The following is a 20,932-nucleotide window of genomic DNA, read 5'->3' as shown; positions in this document are numbered from 1 at the left end:
ATGTATTGATTCTCTGTGATTACTGCTTAGAAAATGCAAAATAAAGAATGGAACTTTAAATGTATTGAAAGTCATAGTATTTCTAAATGAAGACAGTGTGAAAAATCCAAAGTAATTGTTAAACAAACATGTGACTACAAGATCAAAGAAATAGCAGGAGCAGGCCGTATGGCCTCTTGTACCTGCTCAGCCACGCACTAAGACTTGTTCCCTTAACTGACCCCATGAACGTCTTGATGCCTTTAATATCAAAAACTCTATCAATCTCTGCCTTCATACAGAGCAGCCTCTTCAGCAGAGAATTCCAAAGATTCGGTGCCCTTTGGGCAAAGAAATTTAGTCAGGGATCCCTGACTCCAGCAGTATAAACCACTGTTGAACATTTAACTAAGAATTTAAATCTAGTGAAAAGCATTTTAATTAACACCAACTCAACAATGATGATAGCATAATGGAGAAGCTGTACTTAGATTTTACGAAGTGGATCTCTTCTTTAGAGAAGATGTCACTAATATTACAAAACGTTTGGTAGGGTGGGTAAAAAGACAGGGTTTTGATTTTTGGATGAGACTCAAATTAAAGTTATAAATACAATTATTAAACGGGTAATTCAGATGGAACATCTGTACCCAGGGGTGGTAAGAATGCAGAAATCAGAACCGCCAGAAGTACTTAAAAGGGATACCATTGGCTGGAGAACATTTGACATTTCCAGAGTGTCAGAGGATAGAATGGTACACTGCAGCTACAATGCCAACACGAGGAATTCTACAGATGCTGGAAATTCAAGCAACACACATCAAAGTTGCTGGTGAACGCAGCAGGCCAGGCAGCATCTCTAGGAAGAGGTACAGTCGACATTTCGGGCTGAGACCCTTCATCAGGACTCATGACGAAGGGTCTCGGCCCAAAACGTCGACTGTTCCTCTTCCTAGAGATGCTGCCTGGCCTGTTGCGTTCACCAGCAACTTTGATGTGTGTAGCTATAATGCCATTTCATTTCTTCAGCTTCTCATTGGGACTTGGGGAATTTCCTTTGCAGTTAATTACATTGGAATTTCAAGGACTACAATTTGGCATGAAAAACAAGACCAAAAATCTTGACAACTTGTGTAATTTAGAAATATTAAACATTAGTGCAAGTATATATATCTTGACATTAACATTTTAAAGGCCTTCAAATTTAAATAATCAGTAAAGTATCAAAATTAGTTCCTGGGAAATTATGAAACATTGAATGCCTCAAAGCCTTAATGTCAATGATGAATCTTGTGTTAGATATTCATTCCTCCGTTTTTTAACCTTGCTTTCTAACGTAGCATCTTATAAGATAGAACAGTTGTAAGTAAACTTACAACAAACAGTTTTTTTAACTTCTGGTTGTACATGGAAGTTAGTCTTCAGTTCTTACAATGTGAATGAAAGCTCTCTTTATAGAACAGCTTTGTAAATAGGCTCTGAATTTTGAAGACTCTTCTGCCTGTAAAGAGTCACTGCATCTGATTTATTATTGCTCCAGAAAAGAGAATAAGACAATGGGTTGTTTCAAACAGACAAGCTGGCTCTTAAGCTACTTAATTCAAGAAAGCCAGTAGAACAGAAGAATAATATAATTTAGCATATCAATAACTGATATGTTTTTAGTTAACCCAGCAGGCCAGGCAGCATCTCTAGGAAGAGGTACAGTCGATGTTTCGGGCCGAGACGTCGACTGTACCTCTTCCTAGAGATGTTGCCTGGCCTGCTGCGTTCACCAGCAACGTTGATGTGTGTTGCTTGAAATTCCAGCATCTGCAGATTTCCTCATGTTTGTGTTTTTAGTTGAAAGGTTTATGTATTCAAAGAAGTTAGCTTTACAGCATTAATGGTAGCTAGCTAAAATCTATGTCTCCTAAAGATTTTTAAACCATTTGTGTTAAAAGGATAACTAAGGAAATATCACATGCTTGTGAAGTCATTAAAGTGGCTGAAAAAGGTATAAATGTAGAGAGCAATTCAGACTTATTAGGAATGAAATAAGCAATATTCAGAAACATGGAAGAACTAAAATCTATTCCTCCAGCTTTAGTTTCTGCAACGGACAACTTGTTTGTCTGCATCTTTGGTCTATCTTTTTAACTTACAGAAACTATACCTGTGTTTTGGAAATCCTCTGTCTTTTTTGCTTTATGTTTTATCCTTCCTGTTTAAGAAATGTTTAATGCTTTTGGTTTTGGAAAAGGGTTGTGTTGTAGAAATGGTTTGCAGTTTGGAAATGTATTATAATGTTTCAAGATTCAAGATAATGATTCAAGATAAGATAGAAAACCTCTGGGAGAACCGAAAAATGTTTAAGATAGAAATGCTCGTTGAGTTTTTAATATGTTTTAAGAATGTTGTTTGGAGTAAAGTGTGTATCACTGAAAATAAATGAGTTGTGCTTGAACTACTTTGTTAGCTGGAAGTATCTTCTCCTTGGTAGGGAGAGGGGATCTACCACTTAAATATAGGTAGCTAAACTTGCTGTGGAGAAAATACAGTAAACTAGTAGTTGAAGATTGGGTTGTTACAGTGTAATCTCCCTTTAGTGAGTGTACTTGTGGCTATTTATGTCCAATAGGGCTTAGTCTTCTTTTGAGTTTAGGACTTTGAAGTCAGCAAACCCTATACTTGCACCCTTTGCAATTTAGTTCTATTTAATATTAAATCTACAGCTCCAGTCTTTTATAGTCATAGCCATAGTCATAGTTTATTAATCCCGGGGGAAATTGGTTTTCGTTACAGTTGCTCCATAAATAATAAATAGTAATAGTAATGTGATTGAAAAGAATGCTCTTCTTCCCTACTGTGCAAATTTTTCAAATGTTCTATTTAATTCTATGTGCTTCATCAGTGTCATATATTAAACAGATTAGTGGAAAAAGCAGTCCACCCACAGCTTCAGCAAAGCAGCATTTCAGGTCGTGATTTCAGAAAACAAGTTATTAAAATAATGTTTATAGATATTGCTCACCCTTCTCCTCCTACTTTTGTTATTTTCAGACGAAAGTCAACAGAATTATGACTTGGAGGTTTCCACTTAAGTATATCGTCACATCGACCAGGCTTGTACTTCTATATAAGGTTTAAAAAAATGTGTTTAGAAACATTCATTTTACTTCACTGCACAGATCAAGTAAACACCAACTATTGAAATTATCTAACTATGTAATTCTATATTTAGAGTAGTTAAGAAATGTTTTATCCACAAGAAAACAACTGTAGGTAATATCAAGATCTTGCATCTTCATTATATGAGGCAGAAGTACAAAAACAAAAATGATCTGGCTGAAATTGGACTGGGTCTAGGTGTGACCCCATTTTGAATGCACTGTACAATTTTAATTTCCATTTATAAACTAAGAATGGAATCACTGTAATGTAGTTCATTAGGTCGATTCCCAGACTGTAGACATTAGGGAATATTAGTCTGTTCTCACTGGAGTTTAAAGAACTAAGTGACTTCATTGACATAAACAAGTTTCTCAGAGAATTCTGAGGTGATTGAGGTATGCCAGGCTCCCCGCTCCCACTCTTAACAACTTTCTATAGGGGGCACCATCAAGAGTTTCTTCCCTAGCTTCATCATTATATGGTACGGAAGCTGCAAGGCATCAGATCTCAACGCCCTACAGAAGATAGTAAAAATTGTCAAGAGGATCACCAGAGTCTCCCTCCTCCCTATTTGTGACATTTACCGGCAGCATTGTATACGAAGGGCCTGAAGCATTGTTGATGATTACTACCACACATTCCACAATCTTTTTGACCTACAGGAGCATCAGGACTGTGCCAGACTGTGCAACTACTTCTTTCCTCAGGCTGTGAGACTAATGAATCCCCTGCCACCACGGAGGTCTCATCACAAGGACATCAAACTGTTTATTGTACTGTTTACCGTGCACTACATGGACTTTGAAATATATTTTATTAATTTATTTTTGTGGTCATTTTTTTATGTGTCGTGTGTGACACATGTTTTGTGTGTGCTCTGTAGTTCAGAGGAATGATGTTTCATTTAGTTCTATATTATATATGTATATAAAAAACCTGATTTGGTCAATGGTGAAAGGCAATTTTTTCTAGATAGTACCGGGAATTTGGGTGGCCAGAAAACTATTGTAAACAAGACAAGTCTGCGTGTACATACAGCCTATATGTATTCCTGTTTTTTATATTCCAACTGATCAGAAGACTATTAAAAATGATATCAAAAGTTGAAGAATTCCCAAGATATCAAACTGAAACATGAACTATTAATGCTGGCATGTAATTGAGATTCATAATGTAGAAATAACAGTTTATTCTACTGAACTCACCAATTTTCAGTATAGAGATGTCAAAACACAAAGCAGCAAAGTACATGAGGACATTCAATAATCCTCTTCAACGTGTTATCTTGATTTTAACCAATGTAAATACATTCATATCTTTGCATTTCTTGTATCAATTTACAGCTTTTTTTTAAACATATCACGAATGCAGTAAGAGTTAAATATCATGACTCTGCATACTGATAAGCTGAAGGAGCAGCAATATCGGCATGCGTAGCTTTAACAGTGGCCTAGTACAACAATTGTATTGTTCACCCAACTAAAAACTGGAACAGCAGTGAGGGTATCAGGAAGTAACACATATTCCGCAACCTCATACATCCATAAACAATGCATTTTTTTTTTACTCAATTACCCAGTCCCTTATAGCAGTCACCAACAGAAATCCATTATAATAAAAGGTTGACTTTAATAGATAGGGACTATAAAACCACCTTTCCACCAATGAAGTGATGCCACAAAGGTGAGTATAATGAAATAATTCTCCAAATCCATCAAAACAATAGTCTACAAAAGTTTCTATTTGATGACATTAATTTTATTTTTGTGCAGTTACTAATATTAATGGCTCTGCAAACAAGCCTTAGAGATACTGAAATAGAACAAAGCTTTGGCTTTCCAAACTAAATTTAAAGTAAAACAAAAATGCATTCATCATCATCATTATTTGTTATATCATAATGATAAAAGAAAATTGTCCTTTTTAATCTTTTTATTAGTTTTCAAGTTCATAAACATAATAACAATAGTGATATAAAGAGATTGGAATTACATTAGAAACATAGAAACATAGAAAATAGGTGCAGGAGTAGGCCATTCGGCCCTTCGAGCCTGCACCGCCATTCAGTATGATCATGGCTGATCATCCAACTCAGAACCCTGTACCTGCCTTCTCTCCATACCTCCTGATCCCCGTAGCCACAAGGGCCATATCTAACTCCCTCTTAAATATAGCCAATGAACTGGCCTCAGCTGTTTCCTGTGGCAGAGAATTCCACAGATTCACCACTCTCTGTGTGAAGAAGTTTTTCCTAATCTCAGTCCTAAAAGGCTTCATATACAAGAGAAACTACAAACAGTACAAGTGTAATAAACTTCCAAACTCTTGATATAATTAATCATGAAGAGAAAAAAAATAAAAAGAAAAAATATCACAAAGAAACCCCCCCCCAAAAAAACAAAAAAAAACAAACAAAACAAAACAGGGCTGAACCAATATATTAGATCGAGTACATTCATTAACGTCGTAAACTCCACTCCTCTATTCATATATTCTGTTAATAAAAAGGATTCGGAAAAGGTCAAACTACATCATATGAAAATGTTGAATAAATGACTTCCAAGTCTCTTCAAATCTAACCGAAGGATCAAAAATGACACTTCTGAATTTTTCTAAATTTAAACATGATATAGTTTGAGACAACCATTGAAATGTAGTAGGAGGCTTGGTCTCTTTCCAATTCAATAAAATGGACCTTCGGGTCATTAATGTAACAAATGCAATCATACGACAGGCTGAAGAAGATAAAGAGCTATGTTCCATCATTGGCAAACCAAAAATTGCCGTAATAGGATGGAGTTGTAAATGGAAACGCAAAACTGTTGAAATGATATCAAACATATCATTCCAAAATTTTTCCAAGACAGGGCAGGACCAGAACATATGAGTCAAAGAGGCCATCTCAGAGTGATATCTATCACAAATAGGATTTATATGGGAGTAAAAACGAGCTAGTTTATCTTTAGACATGTGGGCCCTATGCACTACCTTAAATTGTATCAGCGTATGTTTAGCACATATAGAGGAAGAACTAACTAATTGAAAAATTTTCTCCCATTGCTCTATAGGTAGATGAAGCTGAAGTTCCTTTTCCCATTTATTTTTAATTTTATCAATATACCTGGCTACATTTTCATAATTATATCATAAATAATTGTTATTAATCCCTTCTGATAAGGATTTAAGCCTAAAATTTTTTCCGTGATATCAGTTGAGTATGAAATCGGAAATGTAGACAGCATGGTATTTAAAAAGTTTCTTTTTTTTAAATATCTAAAAAATAGGAATCTGGGCAAGTAATATTTATTAGACAACTGTTCAAAAGACATGAAACAGTTATTCAAAAATAAGTCATGGAAACACGTTATACCCTTCATTTTCCATATCAAAAAGGCTTGATCCATAACAGAAGGTTGGAAAAAAAATTAGATATAATAGGGCTTGGTAATATAAATTTGTTCAAACCAAAAAATTCACGGAATTGGAAGCATATTCCTAATGTGTGTTCAATTACTGGATTAACCATTTGTTTATTCAATTTGGAAAACACAAAAGGCAGTGAAGATCCTAAAATAGAAACTAATGAACTAACTTGTGCAGAGTAATTTTCAAGGTTTACCCGTTGTGGACTTGGAATTATATCCCAATCTTGTGCCCAAAATATTAAATATCGAATATTAAATTCGGCAATTCGGCAATGCTAAACTACCATCTTTCTTGGACTTCTGTAGGTATTTTTTACTTAACCTAGGATTTTTATTCTGCCATATATAAGAGGAAATTTTAGAATCAATAGTATCAAAAAAATATTTAGGAATAAAAATTGGTACCGCTTGAAATAGATATAAAAATTTAGGTAGAATAATCATTTTAATAGCATTGATTCAGCCAATCAGTGATCGAGACAATGGAGACCATTTAGTAAGCAATTGTTTAACCTGACTAATTAACGGTAAAAAGTTGAGCTTGAATCAGTCCTTATGCCTATCAGCAATTTTAACCCCAAATAAGTAAAGTAGTCAGTAATCAGTCTAAAAGGTGAACATCTATAAATGGGAGCCTGCATATTTAATGGAAAAAGTTCACTCTTGCTAAGATTCAATTTATAACCAGAAAAACTACTAAACTGAACAAGCAAAGATAATACTGCCAGAATGGATTTCTGAGGGTTAGAAATATATAATAGTAAATCATCTGCATATAGTGATAATTTATGTATCTCATTCCCATGCGTAATACCAAATATATGAGGAGAGTGACGAATAGCAATAGCTAAAGGTTCCTGGGCAATATCGAATAATAATGGACTAAGAGGGCAACCCTGCCTAGTACCACGGAATAACTGAAAAAAGGGAGATCTTTGATTATTGGTAAATAGCAAAGCCAAAGGAGTAAGGTATATCAATTTAATCCAAGATATAAATAACGGACTAAAATTGAATTTCTCAAGCGTATTAAACAGATATGACCATTCGACTCTATCAAAAGCTTTCTCAGCATCCAATGAGATGACACATTCTGGAGTTCTAGGTGAAGAAGTATAAACAATATTCATTAATCTCCTAATATTAAAGAAGGAGTAACGATTTTTAATAAATCTAGTCTGATCAACAGAAATAATTTGAGGCAATGCATTCTCCAGTCTCGTTGCCAATATTTTAGAAAAAATCTTAGAATCCACATTCAGCAAAGATATAGGCCTGTAAGATGCACATTCTTTTATAAGAATTAGGGAAATAGAAGCTCGATAAAAAGATTGTGGTAATTTACCTACAGATACTGCATCCTTAAAGTTTCTACATAACCAAGGAGAAAGTATAGTAGAAAAGGATTTTAAAAATTCTACTGTATAACTGTTTGGACCAGGTGCTTTACCTGAATTCATCGAGGAAATAGCATTCTTTATCTCTTCTACCGTAATTGGTACATCTAATTTTAAACATTCATTGGGTGGTAATTTTGGAATATTCAATTTCTTTAAAAATTCGTGCATTATAGTGGAATCATCAGGAAATTCAGATTGGTATAAAGAAGTATAAATTTCTTGAAAGGATTTATTTATCTCATCATGATCAACCGTCAGAGCACCATCTCTTTTACGAATCTTAACAACCTGGCATTTAACCAAAGCCGATTTCAGTTGATTAGTCAGTAGTTTCCCAGTTTTATCACCATACATATAGAATTGACTCCTAGTTTTAATTAATTGGTTTTCAATCGAAGATGATAGTAATAGACTATGTTCCATTTGAAGTTCGACTCTCACTTCATAAAGCTCCTGGATTAGGAGCAATGGAATATTTCTTGTCAATTTCTTTAATCTTGTCAACCAGTTTAAGTATTTCATTATTAGTTCGCTTTTTCAATCCAGCAGAATATGAAATAATTTGTCCACAAATATATGATTTAAAAGATCCCATAGTACCCTGCTGGAAATTTCCACCGTAAAATTTTTTTTGAAAAAAAGATTAATCTGCTCCTCAATAAAATTAACAAGGTCCGAGTTCTGAAGCAAAGTGGTATTAAATCGCCATTGTCTAGTACTAGAAGATGTATCCATTAACTTAATAGATAGTTTCAATGGCACATGATCGGAAACAGCAATGGAATCATATCTGTAGTCAAGAACAAGTGGAACTAATCGAGAGTCAATAAGAAAGTAATCAATTCTAGAATAATGATGATATACATGGGAAAAGAATGAGAACTCTTTATCGTTGGGGTGTAAGAATCTCCAAAATTCTGGAGTTCCAGAGTCCACCATAAAAGAGTTAATAAGAATAGCTGATTTGTTCGAAGTGCCTGATTAGACATAGATCTATCCATCAAAGGATTTAAACAGCAGTTAAAATCTCCACCCATAATCAACATATAATCGTTTAAGATAGGAAGGGATGTAAAGAGACAAAAGAAAATTGCTCTTGTACATTTTTCTACGTAAGTGGTTTGTCAATGCCTTCCTCTGGATAGTAACTCTACAAAATGGGTAATCCCAGCCATTATCAATACTCCTCAGAGATTGTCTGCATGGTGTCAGTGGTTGCATAACCAGGACTTGTGATATGCACCAGCTGTTCATTCAACCATCTACCACCTGCTCCCGTGGCTTTGTGTGACCCCGATCAGGGGGCTAAGCAAGTACTACACCTTGCTTAAGGGTGACCTGCAGGCTCACAGAGGGAAGGAGTGCCTTACACCTCCTTTGGAAGACACATTTATCTGCCCCACCATCCTAAAAATGCATTTAGATTCTTTAAACTAAAGAAAAAACTGCTTATAATATGAAATGCTGCCATCATGTGAATGAAAATGTTTAGTGAGTTTCTGATGAAATTCCAGACATTAGGAACAAGAGAAAATCTGCAGATGCTGGAAATCCAAGCAACACGCACAAAATGTTGGAGGAACTCAGCAGGCCAAGCAGCATCTATGGAAAAGAGTAAACAGCCCCCGTTTCGGGCTGAGACCCCTCATCAGAACTTGGAAAGGTCTTGGCCCAAAACATCGATTGTACTGTTTACCATTGATGCTGCCTGGCCTGCTGAGTTCTTCCAGCATTTTGAGTGTGCTGTTTTTCAGATATTAGGAATCATTTAGCATCATCAAGCAAATGAAATCAAGACAAGATGCGGTATTAATTCACGAAAGAGTTTAAGTAAATAAATACTCATAACCTGTGGTTCTTACATCAAATCTGGCATTTTAGCCCTGTGTTTTATCCTACCTTAGTTGCCATTTACTGCTTTGGCAAACCTTTAATTTACATATATTGTTTATATAGAATAAGGAAATTATTATTTTGTAACAGAACTTTAGATTATATCATTATCTAGCTCAAATCATTACCTCGCCCAAATCATTATCAAGCACAAAGCCTAAAGAATATTTATCACTCTAGGGTAGCAGTTAAAGAAATAGAAATGCAGAATGCTGATTATTTATTTATTTAGTTAGTGGTACAGCACAGAACAGGCCCTTCCTGCCCTCCGAGCTAAGTCACCTCAGCAACCCTTGACAAATCTGATTAACCCTAACCTAATCATGAGAAAATTTACAAGGACAAATTAACATAGACAGTACATCTTTGGAACACCTCGAGCTGTAATAGTGTCACATTAACCGCTACACTACCATGACACCAATGTTAAGCTGGTGTAATTTCCACACATTCAAACTTTGACAGAAATATCTGAATGATTAATAAACAATTGAATTCCATTTCAAAATTTAATTTTGGTGAGTTGAATACCAGTACCTCTAAGTACAAATTTTCCTATTCTAAATATTTTGAAAAATAACCACTATTGTCCTTCCCCTTCATATATTTGTACTGCATTTATACTACAAAAGAATTACTCAGTAATGTATGCATCCATCTGTGTGGGGCTAAAAGATTGAAACAACAAAACCAACCAAAGGAAATTGAGGATAAAACAGAAGTTTAAACACGAAAGCGAAAGCAAAAGCAACCAGAAAATTGAAATATTCGATAATATCTCCTTATGTGGCTTGGTGTCAATTCTTCTTTGAAGTAGGTTGGTGTGAAGGCCAGTGGGGTACTTTGCAAGGATACTGCAGTATGCATATTGGAGTTGGTGGTTGAGTATAGGGCAAGTCAGTTGATGGCAGGCTCAATGAAAATAGATAAAACATCTAGTCATGATTTTTAAATATAAATCAGAAAATCCAGACTATATGAAAACACATGATTGAAGTATTGTACATTTGTCAGTACTTTTCACCAGTTTAGTTTAGCCATTTGTAATACAGAATGTCAAATGTACAAGTAACAAAGTGAAGGCATAATCTTCTAAATCATCTATTTTCATTTTCTGTAGCACCAGAAAGAAAATATGTTGAAAGTGACAAAATGACTGAATAGGTCCGCTCAAGGTCTTTAAACTCATCTGTGCAGCTCAGCACCTATGACAGGTACATTTTTCATTTGGATGGACATTACTTTCAGAGACTCTGTGTAAATTTATTCATTTACATTTCTTACGTCTAGCTGAGAACACTTGAATAATGATTTGACCCTGCCTGGTTTCAGCTATAACTCAAAAGCACAATTTCTGGGAAACTGCATTAAATTTATCCTCCTTCCTAACCTCACAGTTCTTTTCAAGTTACGGTTTAAAGTTGCTTGTTTCAGTTTTCTGTGTGGTGGCAACACCCACTCACTAACAAGATGATAATATATGCAAGGCTTTTGATAAAATATTGTAGCTTGTAAACGGAAGATTCTTCAAATGCAATAGGTTTGCCTTCCATTTGTTTGAACTACAGTCTTAATACTTTTACTTCTTTAAGATAGTCTGAGAGGGTCCTTATCAAATTTATCTTACAAAACGTTATATCTAGAAGCATAAGTCAATGGCTTAGTGTTGTTACTAGCATCATTTAGTAATCTAGATAGCTTTAAAAGAAAGCTGGATAAACCTATGCAATTTCTTCATAACGAATGAGCCAAACACACGGCAAATGTAAATATTTGTCATGGCACAGATATACTGGTGCCCTGCTGTGACAAAGAAGTTTTAATAACAAATGCAAAACAAAATATGACTCATTACTACCTATGGTTGTGCTATACACTACTTTCATTCTGTCTTTATTCTTTAAAAAAAGCTATCTTATTAGCTATGCTTCACTTCTGCAGGCTCTATTCCTTGAATGCAAATCACTTGTCTGCTGACTGCCTCCCAGATGCCAATGACACCCTAAACTACACCGAGAAGCTACACAAGAAGCAGCAATTCCTCATTTCCTGGATCAGTCAGGTGGCTCAGAGTACCATATTCAGAAACCCACAGGAACTTTCAGATGTGAAGGCCAACTCAATGAGTGGTATATTTTTCTGTGGGTCTCTCAGTCCTGCTGTACACCTCATTTATACCATTGATCTTAAATTGTTTTTTAAAGACAAGCAACACACCAATTTTATTCTACGGGATCACACCACATCAAACGACAGCTGCACATTCAGAAATGCAAATGTACTGTTACACTGTTACTAAGTGTTTGGCAAAGCTCCTATGAAAGGAAGTTGCCTGCTGATATGCATATGATGTCAAGAGTGACCACATTTAACAAAATTATCATACTAACAAGGTTCCTGAAGTATATAATATATACAAGCAATGTAAGGGTCATAAAACAATATTGATCCAAAATTCCAGAAGCAATTGTGCATACAATTATTCACTGAACAATTTCAGAAGTTAAACAGCAAAAATCAGGTGTGGTCTTACAGTTCTCACTCCCTAGCTGAACATCCTGTAAACATTCTTCAATCTGCACTCGATTTTTTTAAAAATGCTGGGGTGAAGTTGTGGAAAGAAAGCAAAAAATTCAACAGAAATGAGAAAAATATGAATATATCGACTCATTATTGAACTAATGAAAGGAGGCACGGTAGCATAATGGTTAGCACAACACTTTACAGAACAGGTCACCTGGGTTCAATTCCCCCACTACTTGTAAGAAGTTTGTACGTTTTCTTCGTGACCGTGTGGGTTTCCTCCCGGTGCTCCAGTTTTCTTCCACAGTCCAAAGATGTACCAGTTGGTAGGTTAATTCGTCATCGTAATTTGTCCTGTAATTAGGCTAGCATTAAAATTGGGGGATTGCTGGGCCGGCTTGAAGGGACAGAAGGGCCTACTCTGCACTTTATCTCAATAAATAGATAAATTTAGATCAGGTGTTCCGAATCTTTTTTTTATGCCATGGACACCTTTGGCAGTCAGGTGAAGAATATGGATCCCTTCTTAGAATAATATTTTCAATATATAAAATAAAATACATAAGATTACAAAATAAGCCAATTATATTGAACTAGTTATCAAAATATTTAAAAAAAAAACAAATTCCTGATTTAGTAATATATGCGCTTCTTTATTAACGCATTAACACGACTACACATTTAAAATATAGGCAAGTTACAATGACTTTTTTTTATATAGACATATCAGTGTGAAGGCTGTTGTTGCTCAGTTTGAATATTAAATTTTGGGATGGTCTTTGACAAAGCAACACACAGGTCTTGTTGGATATCCAATCGCAGGGCTAACCAATAATTGTCCAGCCTTTGTTACATGAGTGTCTGCAGACAGGAAGACTGCGATCACATTATCCAGTGGAAGATCTAATAACTACTGTGATTTCAAAGTAGTGATATTTATAACAACTGCAATGTTTATAGAAACATAGAAAATCTACAGCACAATACACACCTTTCGGCCCAAAAAGTTGTGCCGAACATGTCCCTACCTTAGAAATTACTAGGGTTGCCCAACAGCCCTCTATTTTTCTAAGCTCCATGTACCTATCCAAAAGTCCCTTAAAAGACCCTGTTGTATCTGCCTCCACCACCATTGACAGCAGCTGATTCCACGTATTCACTACTCTGCGTAAAAAACTTACCCCTGACATCTCCTCTGTACCTACTCCCAAGCACCTTAAACCCGCGCCCTCTTGTGACTATCCACACAATCAATGCCTCTCATCATCTTATACACCTCCACCAGGTCACCTCTCATCCTCCATCACTCCAAGGAGAAAAGGCCGAGCTCACTCAATCTGTTTTTATAAGGCATGCTCCCCAATCCAGGCAACATCCTTGTAAGTCTCCTCTGCACCCTTTCTATGGTTTCCACATTCTTCCTGTGGTGAGATGACCAGAACTGAGCACAGTACTCCAAGTGGGGTCTGACCAGGGTCCTATCTAGCTGCAACATTACCACTCGACTCCTAAATTCAATTCCATGATTGATGAAGGCCAATACACCACATGCCTTCTTAACCACAGAGTCAACCTGTGCAGCTGCTTTGAGCTTTCTATGGACTCGGACCCCAAGATCCCTCTGATCCTCCACACTGCCAAGAGTCTTACCATTAATACTATATTCTGCCATCATATTTGACCTACCAAAATGAACCACTTCACACTTATCTGGGTAGAACTCCATCTGCCACTTCTCAGCCCAGTTTTGCATCCTATCAATGTCCCGCCGTAACCTCTGACAGCCCTCCACACTATCCACAACACCCCCAACCTTTGTGTCATCATCAAACTTACTAACCCATCCCTCCACTTCCTCACCCAGGTCATTTATAAAAATCACGAAGAGTAAGGGTCCCAGAACAGATCCCTGAGACACACCACTGGTCACTGACCTCCATGCAGAACATGACCTGTCTACAACCACTCCTTGCCTTCTGTGGGCAAGCCAGTTCTGGATCCATAAAGCAATGTCCCCTTGGATCCCGTGCCTCCTTACTTTCTCAATAAGTTTTGCATGAGGTACCTTATCAAATGCCTTGCTGAAAGCCATATACACTACATCTACTGCTCTTCCTTCATTAATGTGTTTCATCACATCCTCACAAAAATTCAATCAGGCTCTTAAGGCACAACCTGCCCTTGACGAAGTCATGCTGACTATTCCTAATCATATTATGCCTCTCCAATTGTTCATAAATCCTGCCTCTCAGGATTTTCTACATCAACTTAGCACCCACTGAAGTAAGACTCACTGATCTATAATTTCCTGGGCAACCTCTACTCCCTTTCTTGAATAAAGGAACAACATCCTCAACCCTCCAATCCTCACCTGTGATTTCTATTGGTGACAAAGTCAGAGGTACTGTTAATACTACTGTGGTTTGTTGCCTACATTCATAATGGAAGCAAATGCTAAATTTCAGTTACAGGTTAGTGAAAATAAAGATGTAAATTTTTTTCCCATCCAAATTCACAGATCACCTGGAATTTATCCACAGATTAGCTATAGTGGAGGTGAATTTAGCTTGGTGGAGGTAAAATACCCACTGTGGAAAGCAATCAAATTTACTGTTTCATTACATGAGTCAATATTCTTATTTCAACCAGCTGCTAAATGGCGAATACACACACACACTCTATCACATGACAGAAAAAAAGCAAATTCATCAAGTATTAAAATTAAAAAGGTGCTATGCATTGTATTTGTTTCCAAGTGCTGGTATCTAAACATAAAAGTGCGGACAGTTTTGTTTTGAAGAAATATTCATTTCCTTCTCTATCAAGAAATATATTTAGTTAACACGCACAAAATGCTGCAGGAACTCAGCAGGCCAGGTAGCATCTATAAAAAAGAGTACAGTCAATGTTTCAGGCCGAGACCCTTCAGCAGACTGGGAAGGGTCTCGGCCTGAAACATCGACTGCACTCTTTTTTATAGATGCTGCCTGGTCTGCTGAGTTCCTCCAGCATTTTGTGTGTGTTGCTCAGATTTCCAGCATCTGCAGATTTTCTCTTGTTTGTGAAATCTATTTAGTTGTTGCATTAATACAGTGGATCCTCTCCACTTATAAACCAGATATGTGTTTGTTGGACCGAAGGGCCTATTTCTGTATATATAATTTCACTTTAGCACTCAAAAGTTCAACACAATCCAGACAAAACAGCCCTAAGGATTACCACAATTTTATACATTCACACAATGGGACTGCAGCACCCAATCAAGTTATTTAGCAAGAATAAGACCGTAAGACCATAAGGCATAGGTCATTCAGCACATCGAGCCTGCTCCACCATTCCATCATGGCTGATCCTGGATCCCACTCAACCCCATACCCTCACCATACCCTTTGATGCGCTATGCCCTTTGAAACTGGCAGTTTCTCTCACACCAAGGACCTTGTCTTATTGGAAGGATAGGGCAGGAGACAAGTAAGAACACCCCATATTCAATTCCTACATCATCTAGTCAGATTAATAGAGGTAGAGTCACAGAGACATACAGTATGGAAATAGGCCCTTTGGGCTAATGAGACCATGTCAACGTTAAACAACCTAGTTAAACCAATCCTATGTTAATCCCAATTTTGTACTCCCCATTTTTTATTAAATCAACTCCCCTACCACATACTAGAAACAATTTATAGCAGCCAGTTAACTTCCCAACCCACATGCCTTTGAGATGCAGGAAAAAACAGGAACACCTAAAAGGAATGCATGCAGAAATTGTGCGAACATCAGACAGACAGCACTCAAAGTCAGGATTTAACCTGGGTCTCTAGCATTCTACAACAGCAGCTTACTCTCCATATCACTGTGCTGCTCTTAATTTGCCTTCTTCTAATCATTGGATCAAAATCTAAGATCTCACTGAAGCACCATAAAAATACTTACACCATAAAAACCCTAATGGCTTAAAGCAGGCACTTCCATGACCAATTCAAGGATAGCTAGGACTGGGCAATCATTTTTGCCATGCCTAATAACATTAATGGATAAATTAAAATAAACATATTGAATAGAGTTTATATTTTTAAGCAGGAGAAAAGTTTTGTTATGTATATTTGCCTTAATGGTAAGTAAAAAAGGATCAGCCATGATTGAATGGTGGAGCAGACTCAATGGGCCAATGGGCCAAATGGGCCAAATGGCCTAATTCTGCTCCTATGCCCTATGGTCTTAAGATTTTCAAACAAATTTTTTTCTTGAACAGCATTCACACAAAATGCTTTATCAAAGCCAAGTGATTAAACTCTGAAAAAAATAAAGTCATTGAAGTGATAGGCAGCACATAAAGGCATTGTAATTAGACTGTACTGATTTTGATGGCGACCCTACTGAACAACAAAAGTAAACAACAGGAATTCTGCAGATGCTGGAAATTCAAGCAACACACATCAAAGTTGCTGGTGAACGCAGCAGGCCAGGCAGCATCTCCAGGAAGAGGTGCTGCCTGGCCTGCTGTGTTCACAAACAACAAAAGTAATTTTTTTTACAGGCTTGACAGAGTAGATGCAGGAGATGATGTGTCTACTAGGTTGGGTCAATCTCAAAAAGGAAATGGTATTCAGGTCTGAGAAAAAAAATATTAAACTTCTCCATTCAGAGGTTAGCAAATCTACGGTATTTTCTATCCAAGAGGGCTGCAATATTTTGTTGGGTAATAAAGGAATCATAGGGTGTGAGATTAGCACACTGAAGCTATACTAAGGAAAAAGCTCATCCATGATCTTAATGAATTGCAGAGCAGGTGAAAGGACCAAATGGCCAATTCCTGCTTTACATCTGGAGTCATAGAATCAGAGCACAGAATAGCCCTTGACCCAACTGATCCATACAAATCAAGATGACCCATCCAAGCTTGTGCCATTTGCCTACATTTGGCACATAACCTTCTAAATCTTTCCATTCCATATACTTGGTCTAATTGTTTTATTGTATCTGCCTCAGCCACTGATTACATGTTAATACCCCTCTTTGTGTAAGAGTTGCCCCTCAAGTTCCTATTAAACCTTTCCCTTCTCAGCTAGTTCCCAATTCCCCAGCTCTGAGAAAAAGACCGAGTGCCATGTAGTCTATCTACACACTTCATAATTCTATACATCTCTATAAGATCATCTTCCAGGTATAAGTCCTAGCCTGCCCAAACTCTCCATTTCAACCAGTACCTCATGCCCTGCAAGCTTGAGGCTAACATGAGAGACATAGTTTTAAGGAGCTTGGAAGTAAGTACAGAGGGGATGTCGGGGTAAGTTTTTCCCACACAGAGAGTGGTGGCTGCGTGGAATGCACTGCTGGTGATGTTAGTGGAGATGGATGCAATAGGGTCTTTTGAGAAATTCTTAGATAGGTACATGGAGCTTAGAAAAATACAAGGCTACGCAGTAAGGTAATTCTAAAGAGCTTCTAGAGAAGGTTACATGGTCAGCACAGCATTGTGGGCCAAAGGGCATGTAATGTGCTGCAGATTTCTATTTTCTATGTTATATATCTTCTCTGTACTCTTACAATTTAACATTACTCCGATAGCAGGGTAACCAAAACTGAACACACTCTTCCATTTTTTGATGTTCCCAAAAAATGCAGAAAATGAAACTCTCTGCCATCATCTCTGAAGCACAAGTTTTGATAATTAATGCATATTGAAATAGCACATGGAGTGGAACAAAATCTAAAATTTCTCCGTGCATTTGGGAACAATTTTGGCTAATAGTGCTTTTGCTACCCATTTCCTGATTTAAGGGAATAATTTCTTGTTATTTGTTGTTTGAAAATAAAACATTTTTGAAAGGTCTTTTTATTTTTTGCCAAATTCAGTCCTAGTATCCATATTCCAATTTAAAATCCTCAAAATCTTGGCTGGGAACAGTTATGACAAATAATCCAGGGAATAATAGTAAGAAAGTCACAGATGAAAAAGAATTGGTATTCCTGACTTACCTTCAAGCAATCTCCAGGTGAACTCATTAATAGTTATACTACTAATCCTCTAAATGCCCATCACAGAAGCTGCTTGTCCATCTACAACATTCAAGTGACCTTTACATTTTCTACCCTCGCATCCATTCATTGTTTTGAACAATAAGATCCTTCCAATATTTGTTTAGACTTGCATTCTGTTCATCTTATTCATCTGTCAGTCCTTTGACATTTATAATTTGCTGTTTTGTATATCCTTTATCCATTCTGATTCTACTTTCTAACAATTAATTTTTTACCTTGCATATCATTAACATTTGGATTCTTCCTATATTGAATACAAAGCATATGCAGGAAACCACCTTTCCAGCAGGCACATGCATGGTTCAACAGCCTGATAAAATGGCTGTCAGTAATTGCCTGTATCTTGAAAAAATATGAGATGGTTTTCTGTATCTCTTGAGAAATACATCTCTTTATATATACACTGTTGTTAATAAAGACATTATTCTATTCCAAGGTGAACCCTGTGTGCTTCAGATGTTTTTACCTTCAGTAATGCAAGGACCAGATGGCACAAGATAACTTCTCAAAGTGTTTGAGCATTCATCACAATATACTTTAATCTTTTACTTAAGAGACCAATAAAATCTGGTTCTGCCTACTTGGCCAAGCTTACAAATATGAGCTATTAGATTATTACCAGTATTAGGTTCTGTTCTGTAGTTAATTTAGAACCACCCTACTGCGTGCTTCAGTATAAATGGGGTGTTTTAAAATTAATTTGGCTAATGCCTGAAGCAATTTAAAACGGAGCAGCTGCAGTCACCAAAAGAAAACAAGGCTTTAATCTTTCCCTATATGCAAACCAACACCAAAGAGTATTATGAAAATGTTACCTCCAAAAAGTTCAACAAAGAGAAAGCAATGATTCAATAACAGGCATACCTATAGGATGAGTGGTGCTGGGATAACACATTCCCAAAAGTCAAATGAATGTAAGTCAATTTACACAACATTTGTTGACCTACAAATGCCTCATTTATCATGTCAAGTTGTTTTTGTAGATATTCAGATATAATCAAAGATTGATTATAGATCTTAGATTAGCACAGATTAGCATAATTCATTTACAGATCACTGCTATAAATTCAACATTCACTTCATCCACTTGACACACACTTTTGAGCAATTGTTCAAAAACATTAAGATTAAAGTCTGTCACGAGCCTTGTGGCCCATCAGGCCTGTGCTTATGCCAGTTTCTGTGTTTCTGTGGCGTGAAGTGACTGAGAGTACGAGACTCTCCCCCCCCCCCCCCCGCCCAGATAGACTGGAGCATTGTGTGGTTAAATGCCTTGCTCAAGGATATACACGCTGCCTCAGCTGAGGCTCAAACCCATGACCTTTAGATCGCTAGTCCAACGCCCCAATCACTTGGCCACACGTCACAGGTTCAAAAACATATACAATTAAAAATGATTCTTTCATTGTTGCATAAATTTGACTGTAAGGATAAAGGAGGATGAAAAGGAGAATGAATAAGGTACAGAGGAAGAGGTTGCAGGTGAATGGAAAAGGAGATAGGTTGGCTCGAAGATGGGATAACAAGACAAATTGATATTAATTGAGCTTAACATGTGAAGTGGAGGAAATGAAAGGATGGATTGGTGTGAAGGTGGGGGGGGGGGGGAGAGATAGAACACAGGTTTGAGTTTACCCAAGAACCAGAACGAGCATTTATTCATGGTGAGACAGAAACTAGGGCTAAGGAGGCCAGTGGAAAAGAAACTTGTCAGTAGCAGTCACCTGTCTTTCATGTTATCCAGACAACGTAAATGAAGTGTGTGCACAGAAATGCAATGAACTCATCTTTAGTGAAGATATTTTTTGTGGGGGGGAGTGGGAAGTACCCAAAATGGCCTTTATCCCATAAAGGACTCTTTTTAACAGATCTTGGCATGCAAACACTACGGAGCCTAATGGGGAAAAATAAATTTGGCCAAGTAGCCTCAGAACATTGCATTCAACTAGAGCACTTTGTGCCAACAAACATGTACAAAAATTTGTGCAGAACACCATCACAGACCACATGGTCAGCCACCTGGAATATCCAAACCCTCAAAGGAAAAGGACATCACCAGAAATATTTTCAAAATGCGTAAAAGATCTCAATCCTTTATGTATAGCAGAAGTCTGAACATCACTGGATAATGCTCTTAAGGCATCTGTGATGTGAATGATTCCATCAATCATCTCCTTCCTGAATGCATACTTACGAAGAAGTCTGGATGGCGTGGTAATTCCAAACATGTACATAAAATAGGATTCTGTACTTCACATGAAGTTCCTAGGGACGCACATTGAAACAACCATCACCTGCCTCCAAAATATCATCAACTTGGTGAAAACATTCTTTGGTATATGTGAAATTTGCTGGTCTCCCAGTGCAAGTGCAACTCCTGGAGGTGAAGCAAAGTGATAATGGCGCTAAATGGCGGCTCCTTCGCTTGCATCTTCGGAAACAGCTCTATTTCCATCTTTAATATCTCTATTTTTCCCTTTCAGGGTTCTTTGCAAGACCTGACCTGGAGTAACATGC

At 37.0% G+C, this 20,932-nt stretch overlaps 1 protein-coding gene across 4 annotated transcripts in view; it reads right to left on the bottom strand.

The window, feature by feature from the left end:
- Nucleotides 1–20,932, bottom strand: part of rngtt (RNA guanylyltransferase and 5'-phosphatase) — a 384,142-nt gene that overhangs the window by 92,568 nt on the left and 270,642 nt on the right. For all 4 annotated transcript variants that reach the window (XM_072249966.1, XM_072249979.1, XM_072249970.1 and 1 more), the window contains one exon: nt 2,993–3,093. In XM_072249966.1, the coding sequence (XP_072106067.1) occupies nt 2,993–3,093 (101 nt within the window). The remainder of the gene's footprint in view (nt 1–2,992; nt 3,094–20,932) is intronic.

Source organism: Mobula birostris, chromosome 2 (assembly GCF_030028105.1).
Source record: "Mobula birostris isolate sMobBir1 chromosome 2, sMobBir1.hap1, whole genome shotgun sequence".
NCBI classification, from domain to species: domain Eukaryota; kingdom Metazoa; phylum Chordata; class Chondrichthyes; order Myliobatiformes; family Myliobatidae; genus Mobula; species Mobula birostris.
Note: the sequence above shows the minus strand (reverse complement) of the source record. Positions and strands in the feature narration are given on the sequence as shown.